Below are 21,558 nucleotides of genomic sequence, written 5' to 3' on the forward strand. Positions count from 1 at the left end.
GGTAACAGCTAAACGCTAACATTGAGCTTAAAGAAACACTTTCTCTCACATCCTCACACACATACACAGTGTTCAGACTGAAAACTTCAGAAATGTGGATTTTTGGTCCTTATTTTTTTATTTTTTACATTAAGAGAAATTCTTGAAATGCTACGACCGTTCCTTACAAAAAATACTGGAATTCATTCAGTGCTAGATTCCCAAGTGTTTTCCAGGGTCAGAGATTAAATCAGGGGAGAAAAAGACATTTGAGCTCCCAGAAAAGTTGTTGTCTCATTTGGTAATTTAGTTTTTTAATTAAGACAACTCTTTTCCCGCTGTAATTTTTTTTGTTTCTGGATTTTACTCAAGAAGACAACAATCCCTTTAGAAGTTTTCTAATCTTTTCAGTTTAAAATTTAGATCAATTTTATACTCGTGTTGTTTTAACAATTTAAAATGAAATGGCAAAGAAATATTTAATTTATTTTTAATAATGATGTGCATCTCACATCGGACTAAAGAGTATTTTACCGTTTATGGGTTTTGCAGCTGAACTGATGATTGAACTTGTTGGTTTTGTGACAATAATTTGTCACGTTTCCGTACCTTTGCACCTTCACAATGACAAAATAATGACATTCTGACGATTTCATTTCATTACAAGGATTTTTTTTTTCAAATAACTTAATGATGAATTAAGAGAAAACTTCACTTGTTCATTGTTCACTTCATTTTTTTTTTCTAAACGACAGTCAGCGGCCTCAAGTCCTTCAGCTGCTCATGTTTGCATTTTTTTTATGTTTATCCTAAAGCTGCACAGATTTTATGGACAGAAGCAAAAACCAAGCAGCTGCTTTCCTGTAGTGACTCACAAGGCTCAGAAGCTGAATATATTTCACCTTTCACGTAAAGATGATTCCGGAGCTGAAGATTAGTTTCAGCTGAAGTCTCTTTATGACTCCAGAACCAGAACTGGACGACTTCAGCTCATCCAGTCAGAACCACCCAGGACAGATTTTCCTCTTTTATCCAAAAGTTTTTTTTTTTTGTTTGTTTACTTTTGTAAAACAATGGAAACGGATAAAAGTCGTGATAATCAGAAGGTTTCAGATATTTTACTCTGAAAACAGCACAGTCCTCCAGCTCCAGCTTTCCAAAAACCACCGAAGAAGAGAAGGCTTTGCAATAGAAAAACAGTGAAAGCTGACTCTTGTTCTTCTGATATGTGAATGTGACGAATGTCACATTCAAGTTTGTGCTGCAGTCTCAAATTAAGTAGTTTTTAAAATATCTGACAGCACAGAGGACTTTCAGAGTAAAACGTCTGCTCTCGTTCATGCCTATTTCATGCCCGTCAAAACCTTCCATGCAAAATAATATCAGCCAATCAGGTGGGAGTATTGTGTAGTCCTCTGTCCTGATTGGCTCACGGTCTTCCTGTTTTCTTGCTCTGATCAGAGACCAGATGATTCAGTGCATGTGTCGCTCACATATTTCCTTGCTTCCTGCTCTCTCATTGGCTTGTTCTGGCGTCTTTCAGCTTTTAGCACCAAAAGAAAGATAAATAGTTAAAACACGCACACACACAGACACACACACGCACGCTCATGTGCACACGCACACATGCACACTCTTCAGTTTTTCCTCATAAAAAAAGAGAAAAACAAAAACAAAAACAAACATCAGTCTCTTCCTCTCCTCGCTGTAATGAGGAGGTGAGGGTGGAGGTGGGGGGGCAGATGAGGCCCGTCACCGAGGTAACTAGACATCGAGGATCTCCTCAGCGGTGCCTCCGCAACGTAGCCGGTAGCGTCCAGTCCTCCAGCTGATGGTTGGGTCCCACAGAGCCGACAGGAAGATCTGCACCGCCATCGACTCCCTGATGAACCAGGCGACTGCAAAGTCGAGCTTCGAGAAGCACAGAGGGCCACCCTGTGGTGATGTCATCAACCAATAATCAGTCACACTTTTACAAAAAATCTCCTTATTTTTCAATTTCATTTAAATTTATTAACTTTCTTACATTTGTTTGCATTGTTTTTCATTAAAAAAAAAAACCCTTTTAAATCTAAACATTTTTACGATTACTTATTGAACTGAACCTTCAAATATTTTAATCTTTTTGTTCCAGTTTTTAATGTTTTTATTTTTTTAATTGGCTTAAGTTTTTTTTTTTTAATTTAATTAACCTTACTTACTAAACTGTCATCTTTTCTATTTAAAGGAAGAAAATTAAGACAACATTCATATTTTTCATATTATTATTAAATCAATCGGAAAACATCAGTAATTGGCAGCTTCATATTTGTGTTTCTGAATTCTTAAAAATGAAAAAGTAATTATTGTTGAAAAAAAATATTCCTTTTAAATTAGAAGTATGTGATATTACCTGGACCCCGGTCAGCTGAATGTAGTCAGATATAAACCAGGCGAGACAGTGACACATGAAGAACACCATCATGTCCCATCTAAAACACACACACACACACACACACACACACACACACACACACACACACACACACACACACACACACACAGATATCAATATAGTTTCTCTGGATGATGTCCAGGTGATAAATGTTTAACCTATTTTTTGGTGATTGAGGCTAAAGAACAAAAAACGCCCAGTCAACCAATGACCTCATCCCTGTGTGGTCAACTGTGTACCTGAACACGTAATGAGCGGCCCAGCCGATGATGAGACTGGCGAGGAAGCATTCGGAAACAGGCTCAAGCACGGTGCCGGGAAGCATGTTGATCCTCAACTTCGTCCACCTGCAGACATAAAACTTGATTAATATCAGCTGCTTTGAGGATTCAGGTCAAAGAGGGGATTCAGAATTATGAGCTATGGTCCAACAGCTACAACCACTCTTTAGTCAAAAGCCCACGCCCCTAATAATGCTGCTTATAACTAATAATAAAAACTAAATGCTAATGGCTTATTGTGAAAAACAAAACGGGTAAGAAAATAAAGAACACAATAAATGTAAATAAAATGATGTCTTGCTGCAGGTCATGGACCAAAAAACACAAAAAACAAAAAACAAAACAGGCAAAATGGAGGGAAAAACATTTAAAAACCATCACTAATCAATCAGTAATGAGTACTGAGGTCACCTGATCATGCGGGACTGGAACTGGCCAATGGAGTAAGATCCAGAATTCTGCAGCGCCACCTGTGTCGCCATGGAGAATTTCCAGCCTCTGCAGAGAGATAGGATAAGTGTGAAGTGAAGCTCTGACAGCAACATCGACAGGGTGCTAATGTTAACGTGCCAACCTGTCAGCAATAGCTTTAGCCATGAAGTAATCCTCAGCAATGTACTGGGCGAAGGCGACCAATCCGCCGGCCTGATCCAGAACATCCTTCCTCATCAGACATGACATACCCGTCACACACTTTATCCCAGTCACATTAGCCGAGATGTATGAGCGGGGGTGGGATGTCCCAAAGTACACCTGGAAACAGGTTAGTGTTAGCATTTGTTAGCATCAAGACAACTAAAGAAAAGAATTCCCATTACATTAGTGTGACTTTACCTGTTCCAGTGTGGCAGCGAAACCTTGGCGGTCGGCAACGTACGGTAACCCATGTACCAGTCCCACCTTCTCTGTCATCTGATTAGTCATATCTGTCAGGGTGTCCGGTTTCACTGCAACACACAAACACAAAGGGAGTTAGCTTTAGAATCAACAATGAAAACAATGATAGCCATCACATCAGTGGTGAAGAACTGACCTCTGATGCCACTGTCGCAGATCCACACCAGGCCATATTTAGCTCCTTCGTAGCCCGGCATCAAGTTATTGATCTTGGGGTTAATTCCAACTTTCTTCCCTCCTGAGAACCAGAGACATCACATGCTAATGTTAGCTGCTAACAGATGAAAAACATGTAAGAAAAAAAAAAAAGAAGCATAATTTAAAGTAATTTTTTCTCACCAATGAATAATCGAGCGTCTACATTCGGGTATTTTCCCAACAACTTTTTGCAGACGTCAACAGCTGGATCGTCTTGATCCTGAATGCACAGCAGGATTTCAAACTGTAAAACCAGATGTTTCAATTAGTCTGAGAAGCGGTACAACAGCAGACAGATGTTTATTATTGGAGCTCAAAGGTTATAAATTAGGGGTGGGTTTTTATAATCGATTTATCGATTAAAATCGATTCTGGCTTGGATAACGTGAAATCGATTCATTAAAATCCTGAATCGATTTTTTAATATTAATTTATTTTGCCCGAAATGCCAGAATCTCAGGTGAAAGATCACAAAATTTCAACAACCACCAAACAGCTAAGACAGTAAATGAGAGCAGGAACACGGCTTCTGCACAAAGACGTAAACACACAGCGCGGACCCGCGGATCAGAATCAGTGAGATGTCGCCTTTCTCAGCTGACGGTCGGGGCTGAAAGCCAACAGCTTGCTGATTCTGATCCGTGGGTCCGCGCTGTGTGTTTACGCCCTTTTTGCGCTGATCATATGGCTGTTAGTTTGATGTCTCTCCAAACAATATTGACCGAACCAGCAGCAAAAGAAGATCCAAACTACGCTTCACATAAACATCGTCATGAATTCCCTCTGACTTTTGCTGACTTTTCAAGATAAAAATCACACTTCATGCACAGCTCTCTCTCTCTCTCTCTCTCTTTTCTGCATTATTCGCTTGCTTGTTACGCACAAGTCTACCGTTGTTTACAGCGCTGTCGGCCGACGTTTTTTTTTCCCTTTTACTTACTTCCGAAAAGTAAACCTAATTTCTGCCGTTCAATATTGAACAAATTTAAACTTTTTAAAATTAAGCAAAATGCAAAACGCTCAGCTGTGTCTCTAATAAAACCGCTGTAACGTCAGAGGTAATGTTCATATGTTGATTAATGGTTTTCTTTCATTTTTGATCTACTGCAGAATATTTTTATAAAATCCCAGGCCAGGAAAATCACCTTCATGTTTTTCTGTGTTTTATCTTCAGCTACTTTGACACAAAGGCCTCTGCTGTGATGCTCACACCTTTGATAAAGTCTTGCGTGTGTCAGCTTCCTTTTAATAGATACAAAAATATGTAAATGTACTGATCTGAATTATAATATTTCTGACTGTCAAAATTTCCCAGATTCAAATCGAATCGAATCGAATTAAATCGAATCGTGGATCAAATCGATTCGGGACCTTGTGAATCGGAATTGAATCGATTCTAGAAATCAGTGACGATACCCAGCCCTATTATAAATGTTACAGGGTAGACTGAGGCAATGGAAGGTCAGTCTGTGGAAGGACAGGGATGGTAGCCCAGGACAGTGGGATGGTAACTGGGACTGTAGGGTGGGACAGTAAGAGTCTTGGTAGTCAGGCAGTCATGATAGGTTAGCTGGGGGGAGTACTAAGGGGTAATTATCTGGGTTGGGAGTATTTGGCTTCACCTTTGGGTAATCCAGTGTAAAGAATGTCTCCAGGTTGGAGATCAGGTTCGGGTCAACTCCTTTTAGTGGCTTCAACAGAGAAACTCCAGCTAGCTGCATGAATGGCTGTTTGACCTCTGGTCTTTTCTTGTGGAGGTGAAGACGTCTGAAAGAAAGAGGTCAAAGGTCAGCAGGTAAAAATCAAAGAAACATTTGAAAAAAACAAACAAATAAAAACATTATTTAGAGAGAACATCATAACCAACATATTTTAAAATCTATTTTGAGTCTCTGGGTTTATCAGGAATGGAAAATCTGCAGCGCCTGGGTGAAAAAGTTCCTGTTAGCATAATCTGACTGTGATGTATCACTGGGCTAAAAAAATAAAATCATTCATTCATACAGATTGCGTTTTATCTAACGGGTGACCTTTGATTTATTTCAGTGTTTTATTTTATTATTAGGAAATCAGTTTGGCCAAAGGAAAGGTAAAGATTTATAGCTCCAGGTTCTATTTAACTTTATTGTTGTACTGGAAGTAGGGCTGTGCGATATGACCAAAATCTCATATCCCGATATAAGAATTCTATCATCCCGATAACGATATAAATCACAAAAATGTAACATTTTCTGTAAATTCTGTGAATCTCGGGCAGCTCGACTTGCGGGAAGTGTTTCCAGCTGCGCGTCATGCAGCTGGAGTCGAGTGTTTTAACCGATGCATGAAACTATACATTTTTAGACACAAGTTGTAAAGGCCGCAGTTTTCTTTGTGAGTATTTATTACACGGCGTGCTGCGGGGAAAAGCCTGTTCTAACGTTTGAGTCTAAGGTTTAGTTTTTATCACCTGGCGGCTCTTTTTTAATTCTCATCCGTAAATAATCTGCTCTTTCACGTGATTCAGTTTGTTTTGAAAAGTCTCAACAGGATCTTGAGCTTTATTGTGAAAGGTTTATGTGGAACATAAACAAGCGGACACGCGATGCTATTACCGTCGTTGTTGCTAACCACAACGCATAAAAACAGGCGCTTGTCTGTCCGTAGTGTGGTTATATTAAATATAAGAGAAAGAGAGAACTTTAAGAAATTAATATAGCCGCTACAGTGACCATCAAAATAATGAAGAAATATTGCCGTAAACAGTTTATTTTGCGACACCACGAAACACACGATAGCGTAAAATGAAACGATAGACGTTTTTATATCATCATGATATATATATATATCGTTATATCCAACAGCCCTAACTGGAAGGGAGCTAGTATATTTTCCTGTGTCAGACCTGCTCCAGCAGCTTACTTTAACTATTAAAATTAATGCAAAGTGTTCTGATCCAGGGAGGACAATGATGGCCTTTTAACTGGAAGCACAAACACGATATCCAGACTGAGGTTTTCCTAGTGAGCTCAAACTAAGCCTGTTAAGAGATTTTAGTTACTAAAATAAAAACAAGAACCAGACTTCCAAAGAAACAAAAACTGGGAACTAACTGAACCAAAAACACATTTACAAAATTAGAAAAACAAATTGAAATGAACTTTGTAGAGGACACAAAGAGTTCCTCCCTTCACATCACAGCGTTCAGCGATCCTGTAAGAATGGAGTGGTGAAAAAAAAGCAGGTGGAGGTGTCTGTATTTATATTAATGACAGATGGTGCAACAGCTACACACTATCATAGTGATGTTCTGTCCTCTGTCTGTCCTTTAGACCCATCTATGGAGATTGTAAAGTTTTTTTATAGCTTATTTATATTAATCAGAGAACAAATACTTGGGCTGCAGCAGAGATAAGATACGGTTAGGTAAGTAGGTTACCAAATGTTGTTTCTAATACCCTGTAAACTCTCCTGAGGAACTTCAGAGCATCCTACCAGAGAGGAGAGGGACCTGGATTTATATTTTAGCAAATATAAACAAGGCACTACAGGGTTCAGAACACTTCTCTACAAACAGCCGCTTAAAACCAGCAAACCTGAGCTTCAATCAGTGAGATAAGAATAATGACAGTGCACTGTCTCACAGAAAGCTACGGCACCTTCATAGGCTCTACAGTTCTCTTTTGATAAGGGAAAGCTTTGACACAACATAGAGATTTTTAAAAGATAAACTATGGGTAGCTGGAGAAGTAAAAGCAGCAACGAGGAAGCACAAACAAGCTGTCTGCAGGGGAACAAAGGCGACTCGCTTCTTTCTCCTCAGAAAGAGGAAATTAGACAATAAACAAACAGATTTCAACACAGACCATAGTTGATATTGTGGAACAATCCTGGCCAGGAAGTAAATGTAAAAGCAGAGGAAGTTTCTCAGACTTTTAAAACTATTAATATTCGAAAAGCAGCAGTAGGAGTGAAAGAGGGTCTTCTTCAGTCGCCTGTTCCAAATCTGATTCATAAGACCTCATATTTGAGGTTCATAAGAACATTCATAAGACCCATTGAGTTCCCAGAGCCTGAAAGTCCTCATTAACAGTTCCTGTACCAAAAATATCAAAAGCACAGGCCATACAGGAAATGCTCTTTTACATGTACCGCACAAAATACACAGTCATCTCGACCAAACCTGTGTGTGCCATGTTTCATCTGCATTTAGTAAGAGCACATATCAAAGGCTGCACAGCACAATCATCAGATGTGCTCAATCCTTTTGAGCTGACTGATCACTGCATGTTAGAGTGAAAGCTGCAGTATCATCTGTTACCACGACGGCCCTCCGGGGTGTACTGCAGTACATCTCCATTCATTACTCTGTGAATGCAGTACATTAACTCATCTGAAGTCTTTAATTTACTGAAGGTGCAATGACTGGTGGTTTGATGAGAGAAGATGAAACAGACTTTGTTACTCTGTGTTTTCTCCATTTGAAAACAGAAGATATAATTTTTGCTTTTAGAGCGAGCGGGATGGCTTTGAGTCATTTAGAGAAGGATTACAAGGTTTGTACTTGATGTGGAGATGGTTGGAGGTGGACAGAAGTACAGAGTGTGTTTTGTGCAGACCTTAATAGGTCTGTAAACACTGCAGGTTAGGAACAACATGGTATGATGCAACTCTGGGAGTTCCAAGTGCTGGAAAAAGGTGTGACATCCTCAACAATGTCTCACACCCTCCTCATGGTGAATATATCCTCTACCATCAGGACGGAGTTACAGGGCACCACCCTTACAAACGCTTCACACCCAGAGGTCTGTGGTACAGGCGTCACTCGCACATAGCTGTGCATAGAAGCACTTTCTTGCTGTTGATATGTTTATCTGACAGTCAATATCAACATTTTATCGAACCACTCTTTCTGTCATGCTTAAAAGCTCCTTTTTACTCCTAAGTGATACAGTTCATTTAGATTAAAATATGACTCATTTTCTTTCAGCTTCCGTCAGTGATGCTTTCTGTCAGCTCAAGGCATCACTTTAGGTTTAAAATATGTGATGAAGGAGTTTAGCTGGTGTTTTCCTGTGAAAACACTGCCTGTGAGACAAAAGACTCTTCATGAGAGTCTGTTTCACATAGGCTGCCTCACTCGTCATGCTGACATTGAGCATACGTCCTGTTAATAAGATAAGATAACCTTTATTAGTCCCACACGTGGGAAATTAATGGTCATGAATAAGACCAAAGGCAGTGACTGTCTGTTTGATCCAAGGATAAGAGTGAGGGAAAGGCGATAAAGGTAAAAGCACATGGCTTTGCTGTCCTTACAGATAATTTTATGTTAAGATAATAAACAAACTAGCTCAGCTTTTAATTAACCTTCCCAATTATTTCATCCTCATGTTATCTGTATAGATTCACATGTTGTCAAAGTGAACATATAACTTTATTTTCTGGCAATACACATTTTTAGAAGAGCGCATGTGTGATGTGTCATTTTCATTCCAAATATTAATCCCATTGAAAGCAGGCATGAATGCTGCAGTCCTCCCTACATCTTCCAGGGAAGTGTGAACATGTATGAAAGTGTTGAATACACTGTATGTATGAACACACTGTGACAGATTCCCGGATTTCCAAGAAACTTTGGAAGCATGTTTACCTCCAACAGTTTCACATCCTTGTGCAGATCAACTCGCGTTATCTTTCACCTTTAACAGCCAACTAAAACACATTTCCCATGTTTGTTTGAAGTATGCTCCAATTTTCTTTCCCTACTGAAAAAAAGGAAGCTGTCACATGACTTCTTAAGAATTTCAGGGGAAGCAAATCTCACAAAACCTTCAGTAAGTCAGCTGAGCTGCTTTTTGCTCTTTCAAAGATCTGGAGGGGGTTTAAAAGAAACTTCTTTGAGTTTTCTAATCTTTACGAAAACCCGGCAAATTAAAGAGTTTAAATCCTAGACTGCCTGGAACTTTTACTATAGCGGTGGAGATGAACGAACCATGTTCAGACCAATGAATAGGAGCCTAAACTTTAAAGTCCATTTACAGGATATGTTGGTTTTTGGGTTTTTTTTGCCAGGTCAGGTGCTGCTATAAGACCTGCAGCATGAATTCACTCTGTTGAGTCCAAATCATTAAAAAAAATTTAAGCTGCAAAGATAAGTTCCACAAATTCCACAGCACCAAAGCCTCTTTTTCAGCTTCCCTTATGGTGCTGCACAAAGGTATGGCTTCTATGTACGATGCTTATCTTCTGTCCTACTAAAAAGTTAACTGATTTAGTCATGCTCCGTGTACAGAAGTATAAACATGACCAAAAACATAGAAATTCATGGAATTAAAAAGTAAAAGATAAAACTGGTTACAGCCGAATTAAACAACGGCTCACAACACTTAAATACAACACTAAACATACACTCCATAATGTAAGAAAAGCGGCTGCTGAATGAAAATTCTAAAATCCTATTTTAATTAAGTGAGATTCTGCGTTAAGAGGAAGCAGGAAATTAGGTGCGTAATAAGCTACAGAAACGTCACCTAAACATCTACCGCCATTTAAAATGTTCTGTACGATGAAATACGGTTACTTCAGGTTCCTTGTTATCGATTCACGGTTTATAAAACTATAATTAATGACGTGATTTAGTTTACTACCACCTGAAAGGACCGCAGTAACCGGAATATCCCGTCCGAGCTAACATTACCCGGCTAGCGGTAACCAGGAAAACGCCCGAGAGCTAACCGTCCAGGCTGCAGGTTCACCTCCTGTCATACATCCACAAACCCGTCCCCAGGAGCAGGGGGTCGGCTTATTTCTGAGTTTAACCCCGTTCACACATAATCACACGGGGACAGACAGAAATAAAGGAAGGAGCTGTGCCGAGGATAGCCGTTAGCAATGTTTAGCCTCGCTCCGCGATGCACTCACACATAGATGATGGACATGAAGTGCATGAGCCACAGCACGAAGAACAGGATGAAGCCGAACACGGCGAGGCCCTGCATGGCGAGGTCCAGCAGGGCCATGGCTGTCAGCGGAAGCTGCCTGGGAGGTGGGCCGGCTGGAGTCACACGGGCTCGGGATGGAGACGACCAGATGAGCGGTCACGGAAGACAGGGAGAATCCGGCTGTTTCCGCGACTTTGGCGTGTTTAGGCTAACCGTTGCACTTCCGGATCACAGCGGAGGGTGTCAGGTGGCTGCCCGAGAAAGGAGCTCCGATAACATGGCCAGAGCAGGGTTCGGCCCGGTGACGGTAGTCTCCCAGTATCAGTGCAGACTTGGAGGGTTTGACAGTCAGCAGACCGACTCTTGGTCAGCTGACCGGAATAGCGGAGGGTTGGGGGATAAAAATTGTTACCAGACTTCCGGGACAATTTCAAAGTAAAGCTGTTCATTTAAAAACATCAAACGCATTAGGTTTTACTCGTTGTTGTTGGTATTTTTATTTAGACTTGTAGTTGCTGAGCTGTTACATTTAACCTAGCTTTTTTACTTCCTTGAGCATTTTATTTGTAGTAACATCTACTGAAAAGTTAATCTAGTTTATTTTTTTTGTTCCTGGTTGTGTTTCCTGTTTTGAGTTGCGGAATTCGGGAATTTCCCATTTTAGGGGTAACTAAAGTTTATTTGTTTATGGTGTTTTAGCAATCATAATTATTTATTACAATGGTTTCATATTGTTGTTCTGTTTAATTTCTATCTCTATAACTTAACAGAAATAACTAAATCCAAACATTGTCCACTGTTTGCTTCAGAAACATCTAATTTATTGCTGAATCGTTTTATACATCATTCATATGGGGCATGTTATCCTCTGAACATGTTAAGAAAAAAAGAGGTTAGATAAAAGGTGCACGATCATTTAACGGTCAACGTAAAGGCTCCTGTGAGAAGCAGGCATGTATTAATTGATCAGGTTAGTTACAGCAACCCAATGCTTGCTTCATTTTCCTCACCCATTTAGCAATGGGTGAAATGAGAGGCGATGACCTATGGAAACCTTTTCTTAAAAAAAGAAAAAAAGAAGAAGTCTAGTTTCACCTTCATCAGGTGACTCAACAGGTTCAGAGCCTGTTGAGTTTGATCACCTGAGCAGGTAACTCGAATGTCTACTAGTTTTCACACACAGCCAGTGAAGGAAAGAGTGAATCACTGAAGGGTAGAGATCAGGTTTCGTTTGAGGAAACATAAAAATTTAAAGACACAGAAATGTTATCTCCTGCTTTCTGCTGAAATTGTAATCCCTAATTTATATTTCCTGCATTTTGTTGTGGAGCAAACGTCTCTACTCACGTAAAGGAAACACAAGCATCAGTTTAACATGATCTGGAACATAACACAGTGACATAGTTACCCCCAGTAGAAGACAGATTAACCCTCTTGAAACACCTCTGGGCACTTATCATAGCAGTATTAAAATAAACTGAATTGGACATAACTGAATACACAAATGTAATATTCTGTCCAAAAATAACATCTTAAGAGCTTTTTTCTTCCCTGGAACTCGACCTCTTACCATGATTCTGACAGAGGTTTCAATTTGTTTTTCCTGTATTTATAAATATCATAAAAATTGCTCCACTGTGGTAAAATGCAGCTGGTGTGCTGTATGCCAGAGTGTGAGCACCAGCTGTTGTGCAGATTTATTATCTGCTTCACTGTTACACGCTTTACTTCATGTCCTTTTGTTTTTATCTCTGGTGACCACGTGTTCCAGATTTCTTAAGCTTCTTGGATGACGTCGTTGGTTTTACAGGAGATTTTATTGTTTGACACAATCGCAAACATGATTCACATGCAGATACCCTCCGCCTGTTAGCCATCATGATCTTATCTCACTGCAGGAGTGCTTGCAGGCACAAGAATGGTTCTTTTAAACTTGCCACAATTAATATTTCCCTTGCTGAGTCAAACATTCAGACCTTCTACTGTCTTTATGGTCTCTTGGTTTCAGAGGTGACGACTGATATCAGGTCATTTTTATGCTTTTTGTTTGAGAAACCAATTAATCTACGATAAATTCAATCATTCACGTCACACGTGAGTATTTGTAAAATGTTTTTACGAAGCCTGCGTCGCGTCTGTTTGACGCCCGATAACGAGGACAGGAAACATCTTCAGATTAATCAGCAAACTGACAGGAACAAATCTTAACCTCAAGGCACAGCAGTTCACATCTTATCAGATTTTCAGCCTTTTGTCCTCTCTCTAGTTCACGTTCACCACTCGCAGGAATTCTTGGTTCATATTTTGTGCGTGAACCAGACGCCCTGCTTCCTGCTGGAACACCAATACACCAGACTGACCCTCCTCCTGTGGACTACAGAGAAATCTTTCAACCTGTGTGCTTGCCTTCATCCAGAGGAAGATGATGCTTTTCAGTTTAATCTTAACTGCAAAGTTCAGATTGAAATTTTTACCACCAGAGGGCAGCATTTTATCAGCAGGTGTGCGTACTGCTTTTTTTTTTTTTTTTTAACCTTTATTACATCTTCAGATCCTCCATCTCCCCAAGATTTACTTTTCCCAGCCTTCCACTGTAGATACGAATATAATCTAATAACTCACGTGGTTCACTCAAGGTTACACAGATTTAACCTTAATCACTGCTCCACCTTGTGGTATAAATTGGTATCACACCAAATGACAGCACAGACATGCTTTACCTTCAAGATAACACACAGATATTTTGGACACTAAGTTTTACAGCAGTTTTTTCTTCATGTTCTGATGATGGTTTTTAGTTCATTTTGAAAGATTTTACAGCATTCGTACATTTAGTATCTTAGGGGAAAAAAATCTATGTGACCGTCAGACTCAGTCAATACAAAAATACAAATTTAAAACATTTTAAGCTTTACATGATCATTAGTTTTTTGAAATATTGTGTTTTAAATGAAGAGAATTAGAGTTAAACTCAAATGATCTAAACATATAATTATGGCTCCGCCCACCACAAGTATCTGTGTTTTATCACATTTTTTTTATTTAGGTTTTCCCTCAGACAATGTGTTTTCTGGCGGTTTCTTCTGAGTGGACCACGAACACTCAGCGTTCTCCTTCCAGTTCACCTCCTGCGTGTCATAAACTTCCTGTTGATCACAAGCACACAATCAATAATCAATAATCATTGACATGATGTTTCGATCGCGCTGATCAGACTGGCTCCGAGGTATCACCTTCTTCCAAATGGGGACATTAGCCTTCAGCTGGCTGATGCAGTGCTGGATCGCCTGCTGGCCGTCATGGCGGTGAGGAGATGAGATCGCCATGACAACACTGGTTTCGCCCACCTTCACCCACCTGATGGTGGAAGCTATGTGTCATATTTTTTATTTAAGTTAAAAACTACAAATGTAACACCAGCGTGGCCCCGCCAACCTGCCACGTTTAGCGTCCTCACCCGAGCCTGTGGTGGACGCAGATGTGTGTCACGCTTTGCCAGCGCGCTCTGATGTCAGCACACAGCTTGTTGAACTCTGATTGGGCCATGGGCTCATATGCCTCGTACTCCAGTCCAACCACCTTCCTGCCGTCTGCCTCGTCCTCGCGGGTGGTACCTGTGTACACACATAGCACGCATAGGCGCATGCACAAATTTGTATAGCCAGCAATGTGAGGACTCATGTCTTCCCCTCATCCACACCTGGTCCTGAACCACTAAACAGCTCTTTGTAGTCTGACACACAGTGAGGAGGAGCTTGATCTCAAAAGGACGACTCATTGCTGTTACTGGTTATTGATCTGCTTTAACAAACCTCTATATTATTTTTTTTTAACTTTAAATACAAAACACTAATAATATCTTTGAGAAATACTTGTAGAAAATATTAAGACTGAGCAGTAAATCTGTCTGTCGTGCTTCAGAAATAAAAGCTGAGTATTTTAACCCTCCGGGGTCGACGTACTCACCAGCGTGTCCAAATCAAACAACAGATTTAAAATGACATAGCAACAAGATGTTATTATTAAGTAAAGTATTTTTATCTGGCTTTTGCAACAGTTACTCCAATTATTGTAAAGCATTACCCTGAAATGTTGTAGTTTAAAAGAAAATAAAAGAAAACATACTTTGTTTTTAAAACAAAGTAACTAGAAGAGCTTCCTAAAATAATGGAACTGCAGCTTTGTCCTCAAATGTTTTTACTTTACCTTCTTTCTTAAATACTGACATTTCACACAATTTTACATGAAATGTTGAAATGCTGTATTGGAACATTAAATAAAAATTCAGCTTTTGTTTTTCTAAAATGCCTTTACACAAATTTGAGTAGTTATAAGAAGTAAAATTTTAAATATTTTATCAATATGCCAGATTTTCTTTTCCTCTCCAGCATTTGACACTTTACATCCCCATCCTATATTAAATATATCACTTTCCCCTTTATCAAATGCTTCTGACTTATTTTCCTCTAAAATATTTAAAAATAAAAGAAACGTGCCATATTGCTTCTTGATGCATGCTCAGTCATCCAGGTAAGTAAATAAAGTAAATGGGAACAAACCTATAAATACTGAAATGGCTCCACACGAAGGGCTGCTGACAGAGTCGACCACTTCCTGCACAGACAGCCAATCACGGCTCAGCTTGAAGACATCGCTCAGCCCCTTCGACATCTTTGAAAAGAAATGGTGGTTTAGATCAAACTTGTTGACTCTTTATCATTAATTTATTGGATTTAAAGTCACAACAGGAAAATATGCTTTTATTTTTAAATTGTGCAGTGAAGCAGGAGCAAATACCTGACATGGACCTTTTTCTTGATCTCTGATCAGTAATTACTTACAGTCTCAAGTCTCTTAGCCCCCGCTGAGCGGCGGCACTACGGCGACTTCGTCTCCGTCTCCCAGAGTCAGCACCTGGTCGCCGATGGGAACGTACTCCTGACGCACTGCCAACACGACGCCGTCCTGCAGCTCGCACAGTCTGGACACACAAACACTTGTTAGACCCTGACTCGTCTTCACACGTATGTTCATGTGTGCTTTTTTTTCTTTTTTTTACCTTGGGTGCCGCTGTAGCAACAGCTTCCAAAGGTCGTGGCTGCTGATTGGTGTTGGCACGGCAACAGTCTTCTCTTCCTTCACACCTGCCAGCTCAACGCTTTTCGCGAAGTACAACACGCACACCTGAAGGAGAAAAACTATGAATCCATCAGATTATTTACCGTTAAACAGTGAGTTCTGAGTCATTCTCAGGGTTTCAAACTCCCTGTTTCCTGTGTGGAGTTCGTGTTATATTTATTTATCTGAAGCTCACAGAGTTTGTGTCAAAAATGTGCTTCATAAATAAAACAGGAGCTTCATTAAAAGATGTTTTTCCATCACATGAAGCTGTAAATGGAATTTGCCAGCTCAAAATGAAGACTTTCTTAAAGATACTGTGGTGTAACACTGAAGCTACACGTCCCAGGAAACGATGAACAGGAACACTTAACAAACGTTTGGGAAATCTGTTCATTAATCTACTGATTGGAGACTAAACATCAAAAAGCTTCAGGATCAAAGCATTTCTAATATTTTTCCGATCATCAGCGTGTACATTTCTGCTAACACGGGAAAACTCAAACTGCTTCCTGTTTGTGTTTGGAGACATGATGAAGACTTCCTCCTCCTACTCATCATCATCATCGTGACAGCTGATAATGAATGATGATGGAAGATATTGATATCAAAATCAGCTTTGAACCACACAATTCTGACTTTTGGCAGTTTTTTTGGGTTTTTTTTTAACATTTTAGTAAATATTTATTTATTTGTTTGTTTTTTAACCAAAAACTGTCATTCTGAATTAATTACATACTTTATCCCCCAAATACTAAATAAATATTTTTTGAGACTTTTCTGATTTGGTTCCCTTAAATACCCTCTTAACTCATCAATTCTCCAGATTTATTACAAATTCTGAGACTTTCGCTAAAGAAGCATCATAAAAACATAAACGGGGGTCAAGGCCCATCCAAAAAAGTCACTGTGGCCTTCAGCTGATTTCTAATGATACCCTTCAACTGTAAATCACATGAATTCATACAGTTTGGTCATGAAAAAACTTAAACGCCCACAGAGTTAATGCAGTGTAAGCTCAGTTGAATTTGTAGTAACCAGCATGAGTGAGGAGGCCAGAGTGGCTGGGCCTGTGCAGCCCAGACTCTGGGAAATACCCGTCGTGTCTCTCTGAAACTGAAGAGGTCGTTCTTCAGCCTGTGCAGCTCATCTTAAAGCATGACAAACTCAAACACTGCAAAACAAATGGACACGTGTTGGGAATTTTCTACCCTAAACGTCAGCTTTACACCTGTGGCTACAACTTAAAGAAGTCCAGACGCTTTTCTTTGCAAGCTCCTTTGACTACGATGACCTGGATGACTGAGAACCTTCACAGACATATTGCCGTACATTTTTGGAGGAACACCCTTCAACTGGTGCGGGAGTATGAAAGGGAATCAAGGAAACTAGCGGATTATAGGAACCATCTCTGTTTCAACCTAAGATGCAGACAAAGCAGAGTTGATCCTAAGAGCCTGCGCCTTGGATCCACTGTCAGGGGATACAGAGCAGACTTGATTCTACAGAGAGCAAAAAAATCACTTTTTTTGCTCACAAAGGATAAGACAGGTCCATTTCACTATAGATGCCGTCCAGATCAAGATCAGCCAGACTCTGCAGGAACTGGAAACCCTTCTACCCTCTCCAATCTTAGAAGAGGTTTACAAGTTTGTGGACAAGGCTCAGCGGCCCCAATACTCTGAAGGAAAAGAAAGACAACGCAGGAAATTTCACACCTTGCTTTCAAAAACACACACTCCTCATTCTGAACCTACACAACCCAGAGAAGAAAACACACCTGAAGACAGTCAGGAGAAATGGGTAAAGAACTTTTCAGACCAGAATCTCACTGAACCTGAAAAGAGAGTATTAGCCAAAGGACTCAATTTTGCCATTTCTCCACAACAGTTGCCCATAGTGGACCTATTCACAGCCACAGAATCCGCCATACGGATTAATAAATTATCACAGACAGAAGCAGAGCAAATCAGGATGAAAGTCTCAGCCACCCTCTCCAGTGCCAAAGTCCCTCCGTCCAACCTCACAATACAAGAAAAGAAGGCCGTCGCTTCCCTGAGCAAAGACCACAACATCACTGTTTTACCAGCTGATAAGAGAAGATGCACCGTGGTCCTAAACACTACAGATTACCATACAAAGATCACTACTCTCCTCAGTGACAACAATACCTACGAAGCCTTAAAGCGAGACCCCACAAGCAGCTACAAAAAGAAAGCTATAGCTTGCCTTCAAGAATTTGAAAAGGACAAAATTATTGACCGCCTTACATATCACCGCCTTACCCAGGGGATGCCATACCCTGCATTTACGGACTTCCTAAAATCCAAAGGAAGCTGTCCCACTCAGACCCATAGGCAGTAGCATAAACTCAGCCACTTATAACATTGCAAAACACCTTGCTACCATCCTTGCTCCTCTCGTGGGGAACACCACATCAAGAACTCCACCGACTTCACTGACAGGGTCCAGAAACTTACCCTGGATCCAGATGAAACCATGGTGTCCTTTGATGTAGTCTCTCTCTTCAATTGCATACCCACCACGGAGGCCGTGGAGACTGTCAGAAAACGACTACAAGAAGACAGCTCCTTGGAGGACAGGACCAACTTCACACCCGATCAGATTTGCACACTGTTAGACCTCTGCTTTACCACAACATACTTCAAATACAACGAAGGCTTCTACAGACAAAAACATGGCTGTCACCTATTGTAGCCAACCTTTACATGGAGGAAGTGGAAAGGAAGGCTCTTGGCTCTTTCAAAGGAAGAGTACCCAGCCACTGGTACAGATATGTAGACGACACCTGGGTCAAAATCAAGACACAAGAAGTGAAATCCTTCACTGCGCACATTAACGCTGTGGATAAAAACATCAAGTTCACCAGGGAAGACACAAAGGACGACTGTTTGCCTTTCCTGGACTGCGCTGTGCACATTGAAGAGAATGGCTACCTCAACATCGAAGTTTACCGGAAGCCCACACACACAGCTCAGTACCTCCTCTTTGACTCCCATCACCCTTTGGAACACAAACTTGGAGTAATTAGGACCCTACACCACCGGGCAGAACATGTTCCCTCTAAGCCTGAAGGGAAAAAGAAGGAACACACACATGTAAAGGAAGCACTCAAAACGTGCGGCTATCCTAAATGGGCGTTCTTAAAGTCAGCAAAGAGGCACAGAAAAGAAGATCAGACACCAGCGAGGGAGGATAAGAAGGACAGATGCAACAACATTGTCATCCCCTATGTAGCCGGTGTATCAGAAAAACTCAGGAGAGTTTTCTCCAAGCATGACATCCTGGTGCATTTCAGACCCAGCAACACGCTCAGACAAAAACTGGTTCACCCGAAAGACAAAACCCCAAAACACAGACTTAACAATGCGGTGTATGCTGTACAGTGCAGCGAGGAATGCCCAGACCTCTACATCGGAGAGACCAAACAGCTACTTCACAAGCGCATGGCACAACATAGAAGAGCCACCTCCACAGGACAAGACTCAGCAGTCCATCTGCATCTAAAGGACAGAGGTCACTCTTTCGAGGATGCCAATCTTCACATTTTGGACAGAGAGGACAGATGGTTTGAAAGAGGAGTGAAAGAAGCCATCTATGTCCACTGTGAGCGACCATCTCTGAACAGAGGCGATGGTTTACGACACCAACTGTCTGCCATCTATAATCCAGTTTTGAGTTCCCTCCCCAGACGCCTGAACGCCTACTCACATCCTGAGCCATCTGACCTCAGGAATTCGCATGATAAGGTGGGGCCAGGTTTCACAATGAGCTCACCCGAAACCCTGGCTGATTGGGACCCACACCCAGTTTCACACCTTGGCTCAGGCGATTAGAGGATCATCAGGGGGTCCTTTTGTCCCTCTGTGGGGGGATACTCCCACTAGGTTTAAATCTGGGACTCCCCACCATTTGACCTTAGAACTGAAGAAGCTTCTCGGATGAGAGGTGAAACGTATCCAAGTAACTTAAAGAAATCCAGACGCTTTTTCTTTGCAAGCTCCTTTGACTACGATGACCTGGATGACTGAGAACCTTCACAGACACCTGTGGCTACATTTCTCTGAGGTGTACTGTGTATACATCTTTGGTTACATACTGGTTTAAAGTAGCTTGTTTATCCTTAAATAAGCCTGTAAATTTGACCCAGAGTTCAGGTTTAGTAATCATAAAGGACTGTAATCTTTAAACTGTGATTGCTGACCCCTTTTTAAAATAATACAATAATAATAATAGTAAAGTCCCCTTATCCAACCCACCCTTTAAAGGGGCTCTGGTGCTGATCCTGCAGGAATGTCTTTTAAAATTACATTTAATCACAAATGAACCTGAAAATTAAAGTTAAAAATCACATTAGGCCTTTGTTGTTTACCGAAACTGTTACAGACGTGTTTATTCATTCAGTGCGGCTCGCATCTGAGCATGCCTCATTCTACTGTATTCACTCCTACACTCTCGTATGTTCAGCAGCAGGAGGGAGGACAGAGCATGGAGGTATTCAGGAGACGCATGTTCCTGGAAGTTAGCAAACCGGTATTTAGGTCAGATTCTTCATTCAGCTCAGCAGATACCCAAAACTTATGGTTCTTATTCTACCGACAATGGGAGAATAAATAACTTTAATGCTTTAGATGTTTTTAAATATTAGAAATGGTTTAAATATTAATGACAGTTTTCCTTAAAACCATCTAAAAACTCATAAAAAATACAAATGTTACAACTTTTTACCGGATATGTTTTTCCCCTCAACATAACCTGATAAAACACTCAAACTAATTTTGTGTCTTTATCCTTTTAATCCTCTCCCTTCATCTCCAGATTTCACCATCAGCGCAGACCTGCAGACACACGGAGGACAGACACCACCGCAGGTGTGCTGGCTGAAAAGGGGAGGAGCTTTTTGGAGGATCAAGTTTGACCTTTCGTTGTTTGACGTTTCGCTGTTTGATTAACCTTTTCCTGCTGATCAGCCATGGCGCCCTTAGTTCGCCTCCAAAAGTCCGTTTGAAAAACATCAAATCTGAACATTTTTCACCCCAAACATACGCGTTTCAGTCTAAACACCGCTGATGACGTCATCGTGACATGAGCCGGGGTTCGGCTTCGGTTCGGCTTCGGTTTCCGATCACATGTCTGAGTTTTGTTTGAATGTTTGTTTCCTGCAGCTAGTCTGAACTTCTGTTTCTCTGACAGGTAAATGTGATACAGTCAGCGTGGTGTAACGTCAGAAAACTCGCACAGGTGAGAAAAGACTCACCTGCGCAGTCATGAAGAAACGTGCAGAGGTCAAGCATGTGAGGAAGGTTTCCAGCTGTCGGTGAGCAGCAGGAGACAGGAACGCGTTTCCTTTCCGCAACTTCCTCTTCAGCTTCATGAGCGGTCTGCAAACAGCACAGAGCTGCAATGCTGCCACCTGCAGGTGTAGGTGCGAACATAGAGCTTGTCCTGATGGAGGTGCTGTCTCTAAAACAGCAATAAGGATAATTATTAGGCCATATGTAAATAACAAAATAACTTTACAACTTAAAGTAAAATTGGGAAACGTAAAGTCTGAAACAAGTCTTTATATTAAGGGCCATCAGTCAAACAATATTGTTTTGTCTCTGGGCCTAAACAGCGCGTTGTGTGTGACGTCTTCTTTTTGCGCATGTGGCCGCTTTGAGGGTTCACACAGGGCTCAAGACTAACCTTTTGCTACGGTTGCACT

At 40.8% G+C, this 21,558-nt stretch overlaps 2 protein-coding genes across 4 annotated transcripts; both read right to left on the reverse strand.

Annotated features, from left to right (window-relative positions):
* Positions 1–112: 112 nt before the first annotated feature.
* On the reverse strand, positions 113–11,103 carry ugcg (UDP-glucose ceramide glucosyltransferase). Its single transcript, XM_039999985.1, has 10 exons — positions 10,693–11,103; positions 5,412–5,556; positions 3,931–4,033; positions 3,728–3,829; positions 3,529–3,641; positions 3,269–3,447; positions 3,106–3,192; positions 2,653–2,760; positions 2,372–2,450; positions 113–1,914 (listed from the first exon to the last, which is right to left on the reverse strand). The coding sequence occupies exons 1-10, from the start codon at positions 10,788–10,790 to the stop codon at positions 1,744–1,746; spliced, it is 1,185 nt and encodes a 394-aa protein (XP_039855919.1). The 5' UTR covers positions 10,791–11,103; the 3' UTR covers positions 113–1,743.
* A 2,144-nt stretch (positions 11,104–13,247) lies between these two features.
* LOC120714003 (molybdopterin synthase catalytic subunit-like) lies at positions 13,248–21,301 on the reverse strand. Of its 3 annotated transcripts, XM_039999986.1 has the most exons (5): positions 15,554–15,671; positions 15,272–15,383; positions 14,170–14,326; positions 13,946–14,069; positions 13,248–13,858 (listed from the first exon to the last, which is right to left on the reverse strand). In XM_039999986.1, the coding sequence occupies exons 2-5, from the start codon at positions 15,381–15,383 to the stop codon at positions 13,751–13,753; spliced, it is 501 nt and encodes a 166-aa protein (XP_039855920.1). In that variant the 5' UTR covers positions 15,554–15,671; the 3' UTR covers positions 13,248–13,750. The 3 variants fall into 3 exon arrangements, with proteins under 3 accessions (XP_039855920.1, XP_039855921.1, XP_039855922.1); XM_039999987.1 differs by lacking the exons at positions 13,248–13,858; positions 13,946–14,069; positions 14,170–14,326 and adding exons at positions 15,772–15,910; positions 21,109–21,301 and having other exon boundaries at positions 15,554–15,693; XM_039999988.1 differs by lacking the exons at positions 13,248–13,858; positions 13,946–14,069; positions 14,170–14,326 and adding exons at positions 15,772–15,896; positions 21,109–21,240 and having other exon boundaries at positions 15,554–15,693.
* Between the last annotated feature and the right edge of the window lie 257 nt (positions 21,302–21,558).

This window comes from Simochromis diagramma, unplaced genomic scaffold (assembly GCF_900408965.1).
Source record: "Simochromis diagramma unplaced genomic scaffold, fSimDia1.1 OVJJ01000596.1, whole genome shotgun sequence".
Lineage (NCBI taxonomy): Eukaryota > Metazoa > Chordata > Actinopteri > Cichliformes > Cichlidae > Simochromis > Simochromis diagramma.

What these genes read in the sequence shown, in the direction of transcription:
- ugcg (XM_039999985.1), bottom strand. Translation starts at nt 10,790, where the DNA reads ATGGCCCTGCTGGACCTCGCCATGCAGGGCCTCGCCGTGTTCGGCTTC. An exon ending in TTCCAGTCCCGCATGATCAG is followed by an intron (nt 2,761 to 3,105) that starts GTGACCTCAGTA and finishes TTATGTCTGCAG; the next exon opens with GTGGACGAAGTTGAGGATCA. An exon ending in TTCAGCTGACCGGGGTCCAG is followed by an intron (nt 1,915 to 2,371) that starts GTAATATCACAT and finishes ACATCACCACAG; the next exon opens with GGTGGCCCTCTGTGCTTCTC.
- LOC120714003 (XM_039999986.1), bottom strand. Translation starts at nt 15,383, where the DNA reads ATGTCGAAGGGGCTGAGCGATGTCTTCAAGCTGAGCCGTGATTGGCTG. An exon ending in AGCCATTTCAGTATTTATAG is followed by an intron (nt 14,327 to 15,271) that starts GTTTGTTCCCAT and finishes GTGTGTACACAG; the next exon opens with GTACCACCCGCGAGGACGAG. An exon ending in TGCGTCCACCACAGGCTCGG is followed by an intron (nt 14,070 to 14,169) that starts GTGAGGACGCTA and finishes TTCCACCATCAG; the next exon opens with GTGGGTGAAGGTGGGCGAAA.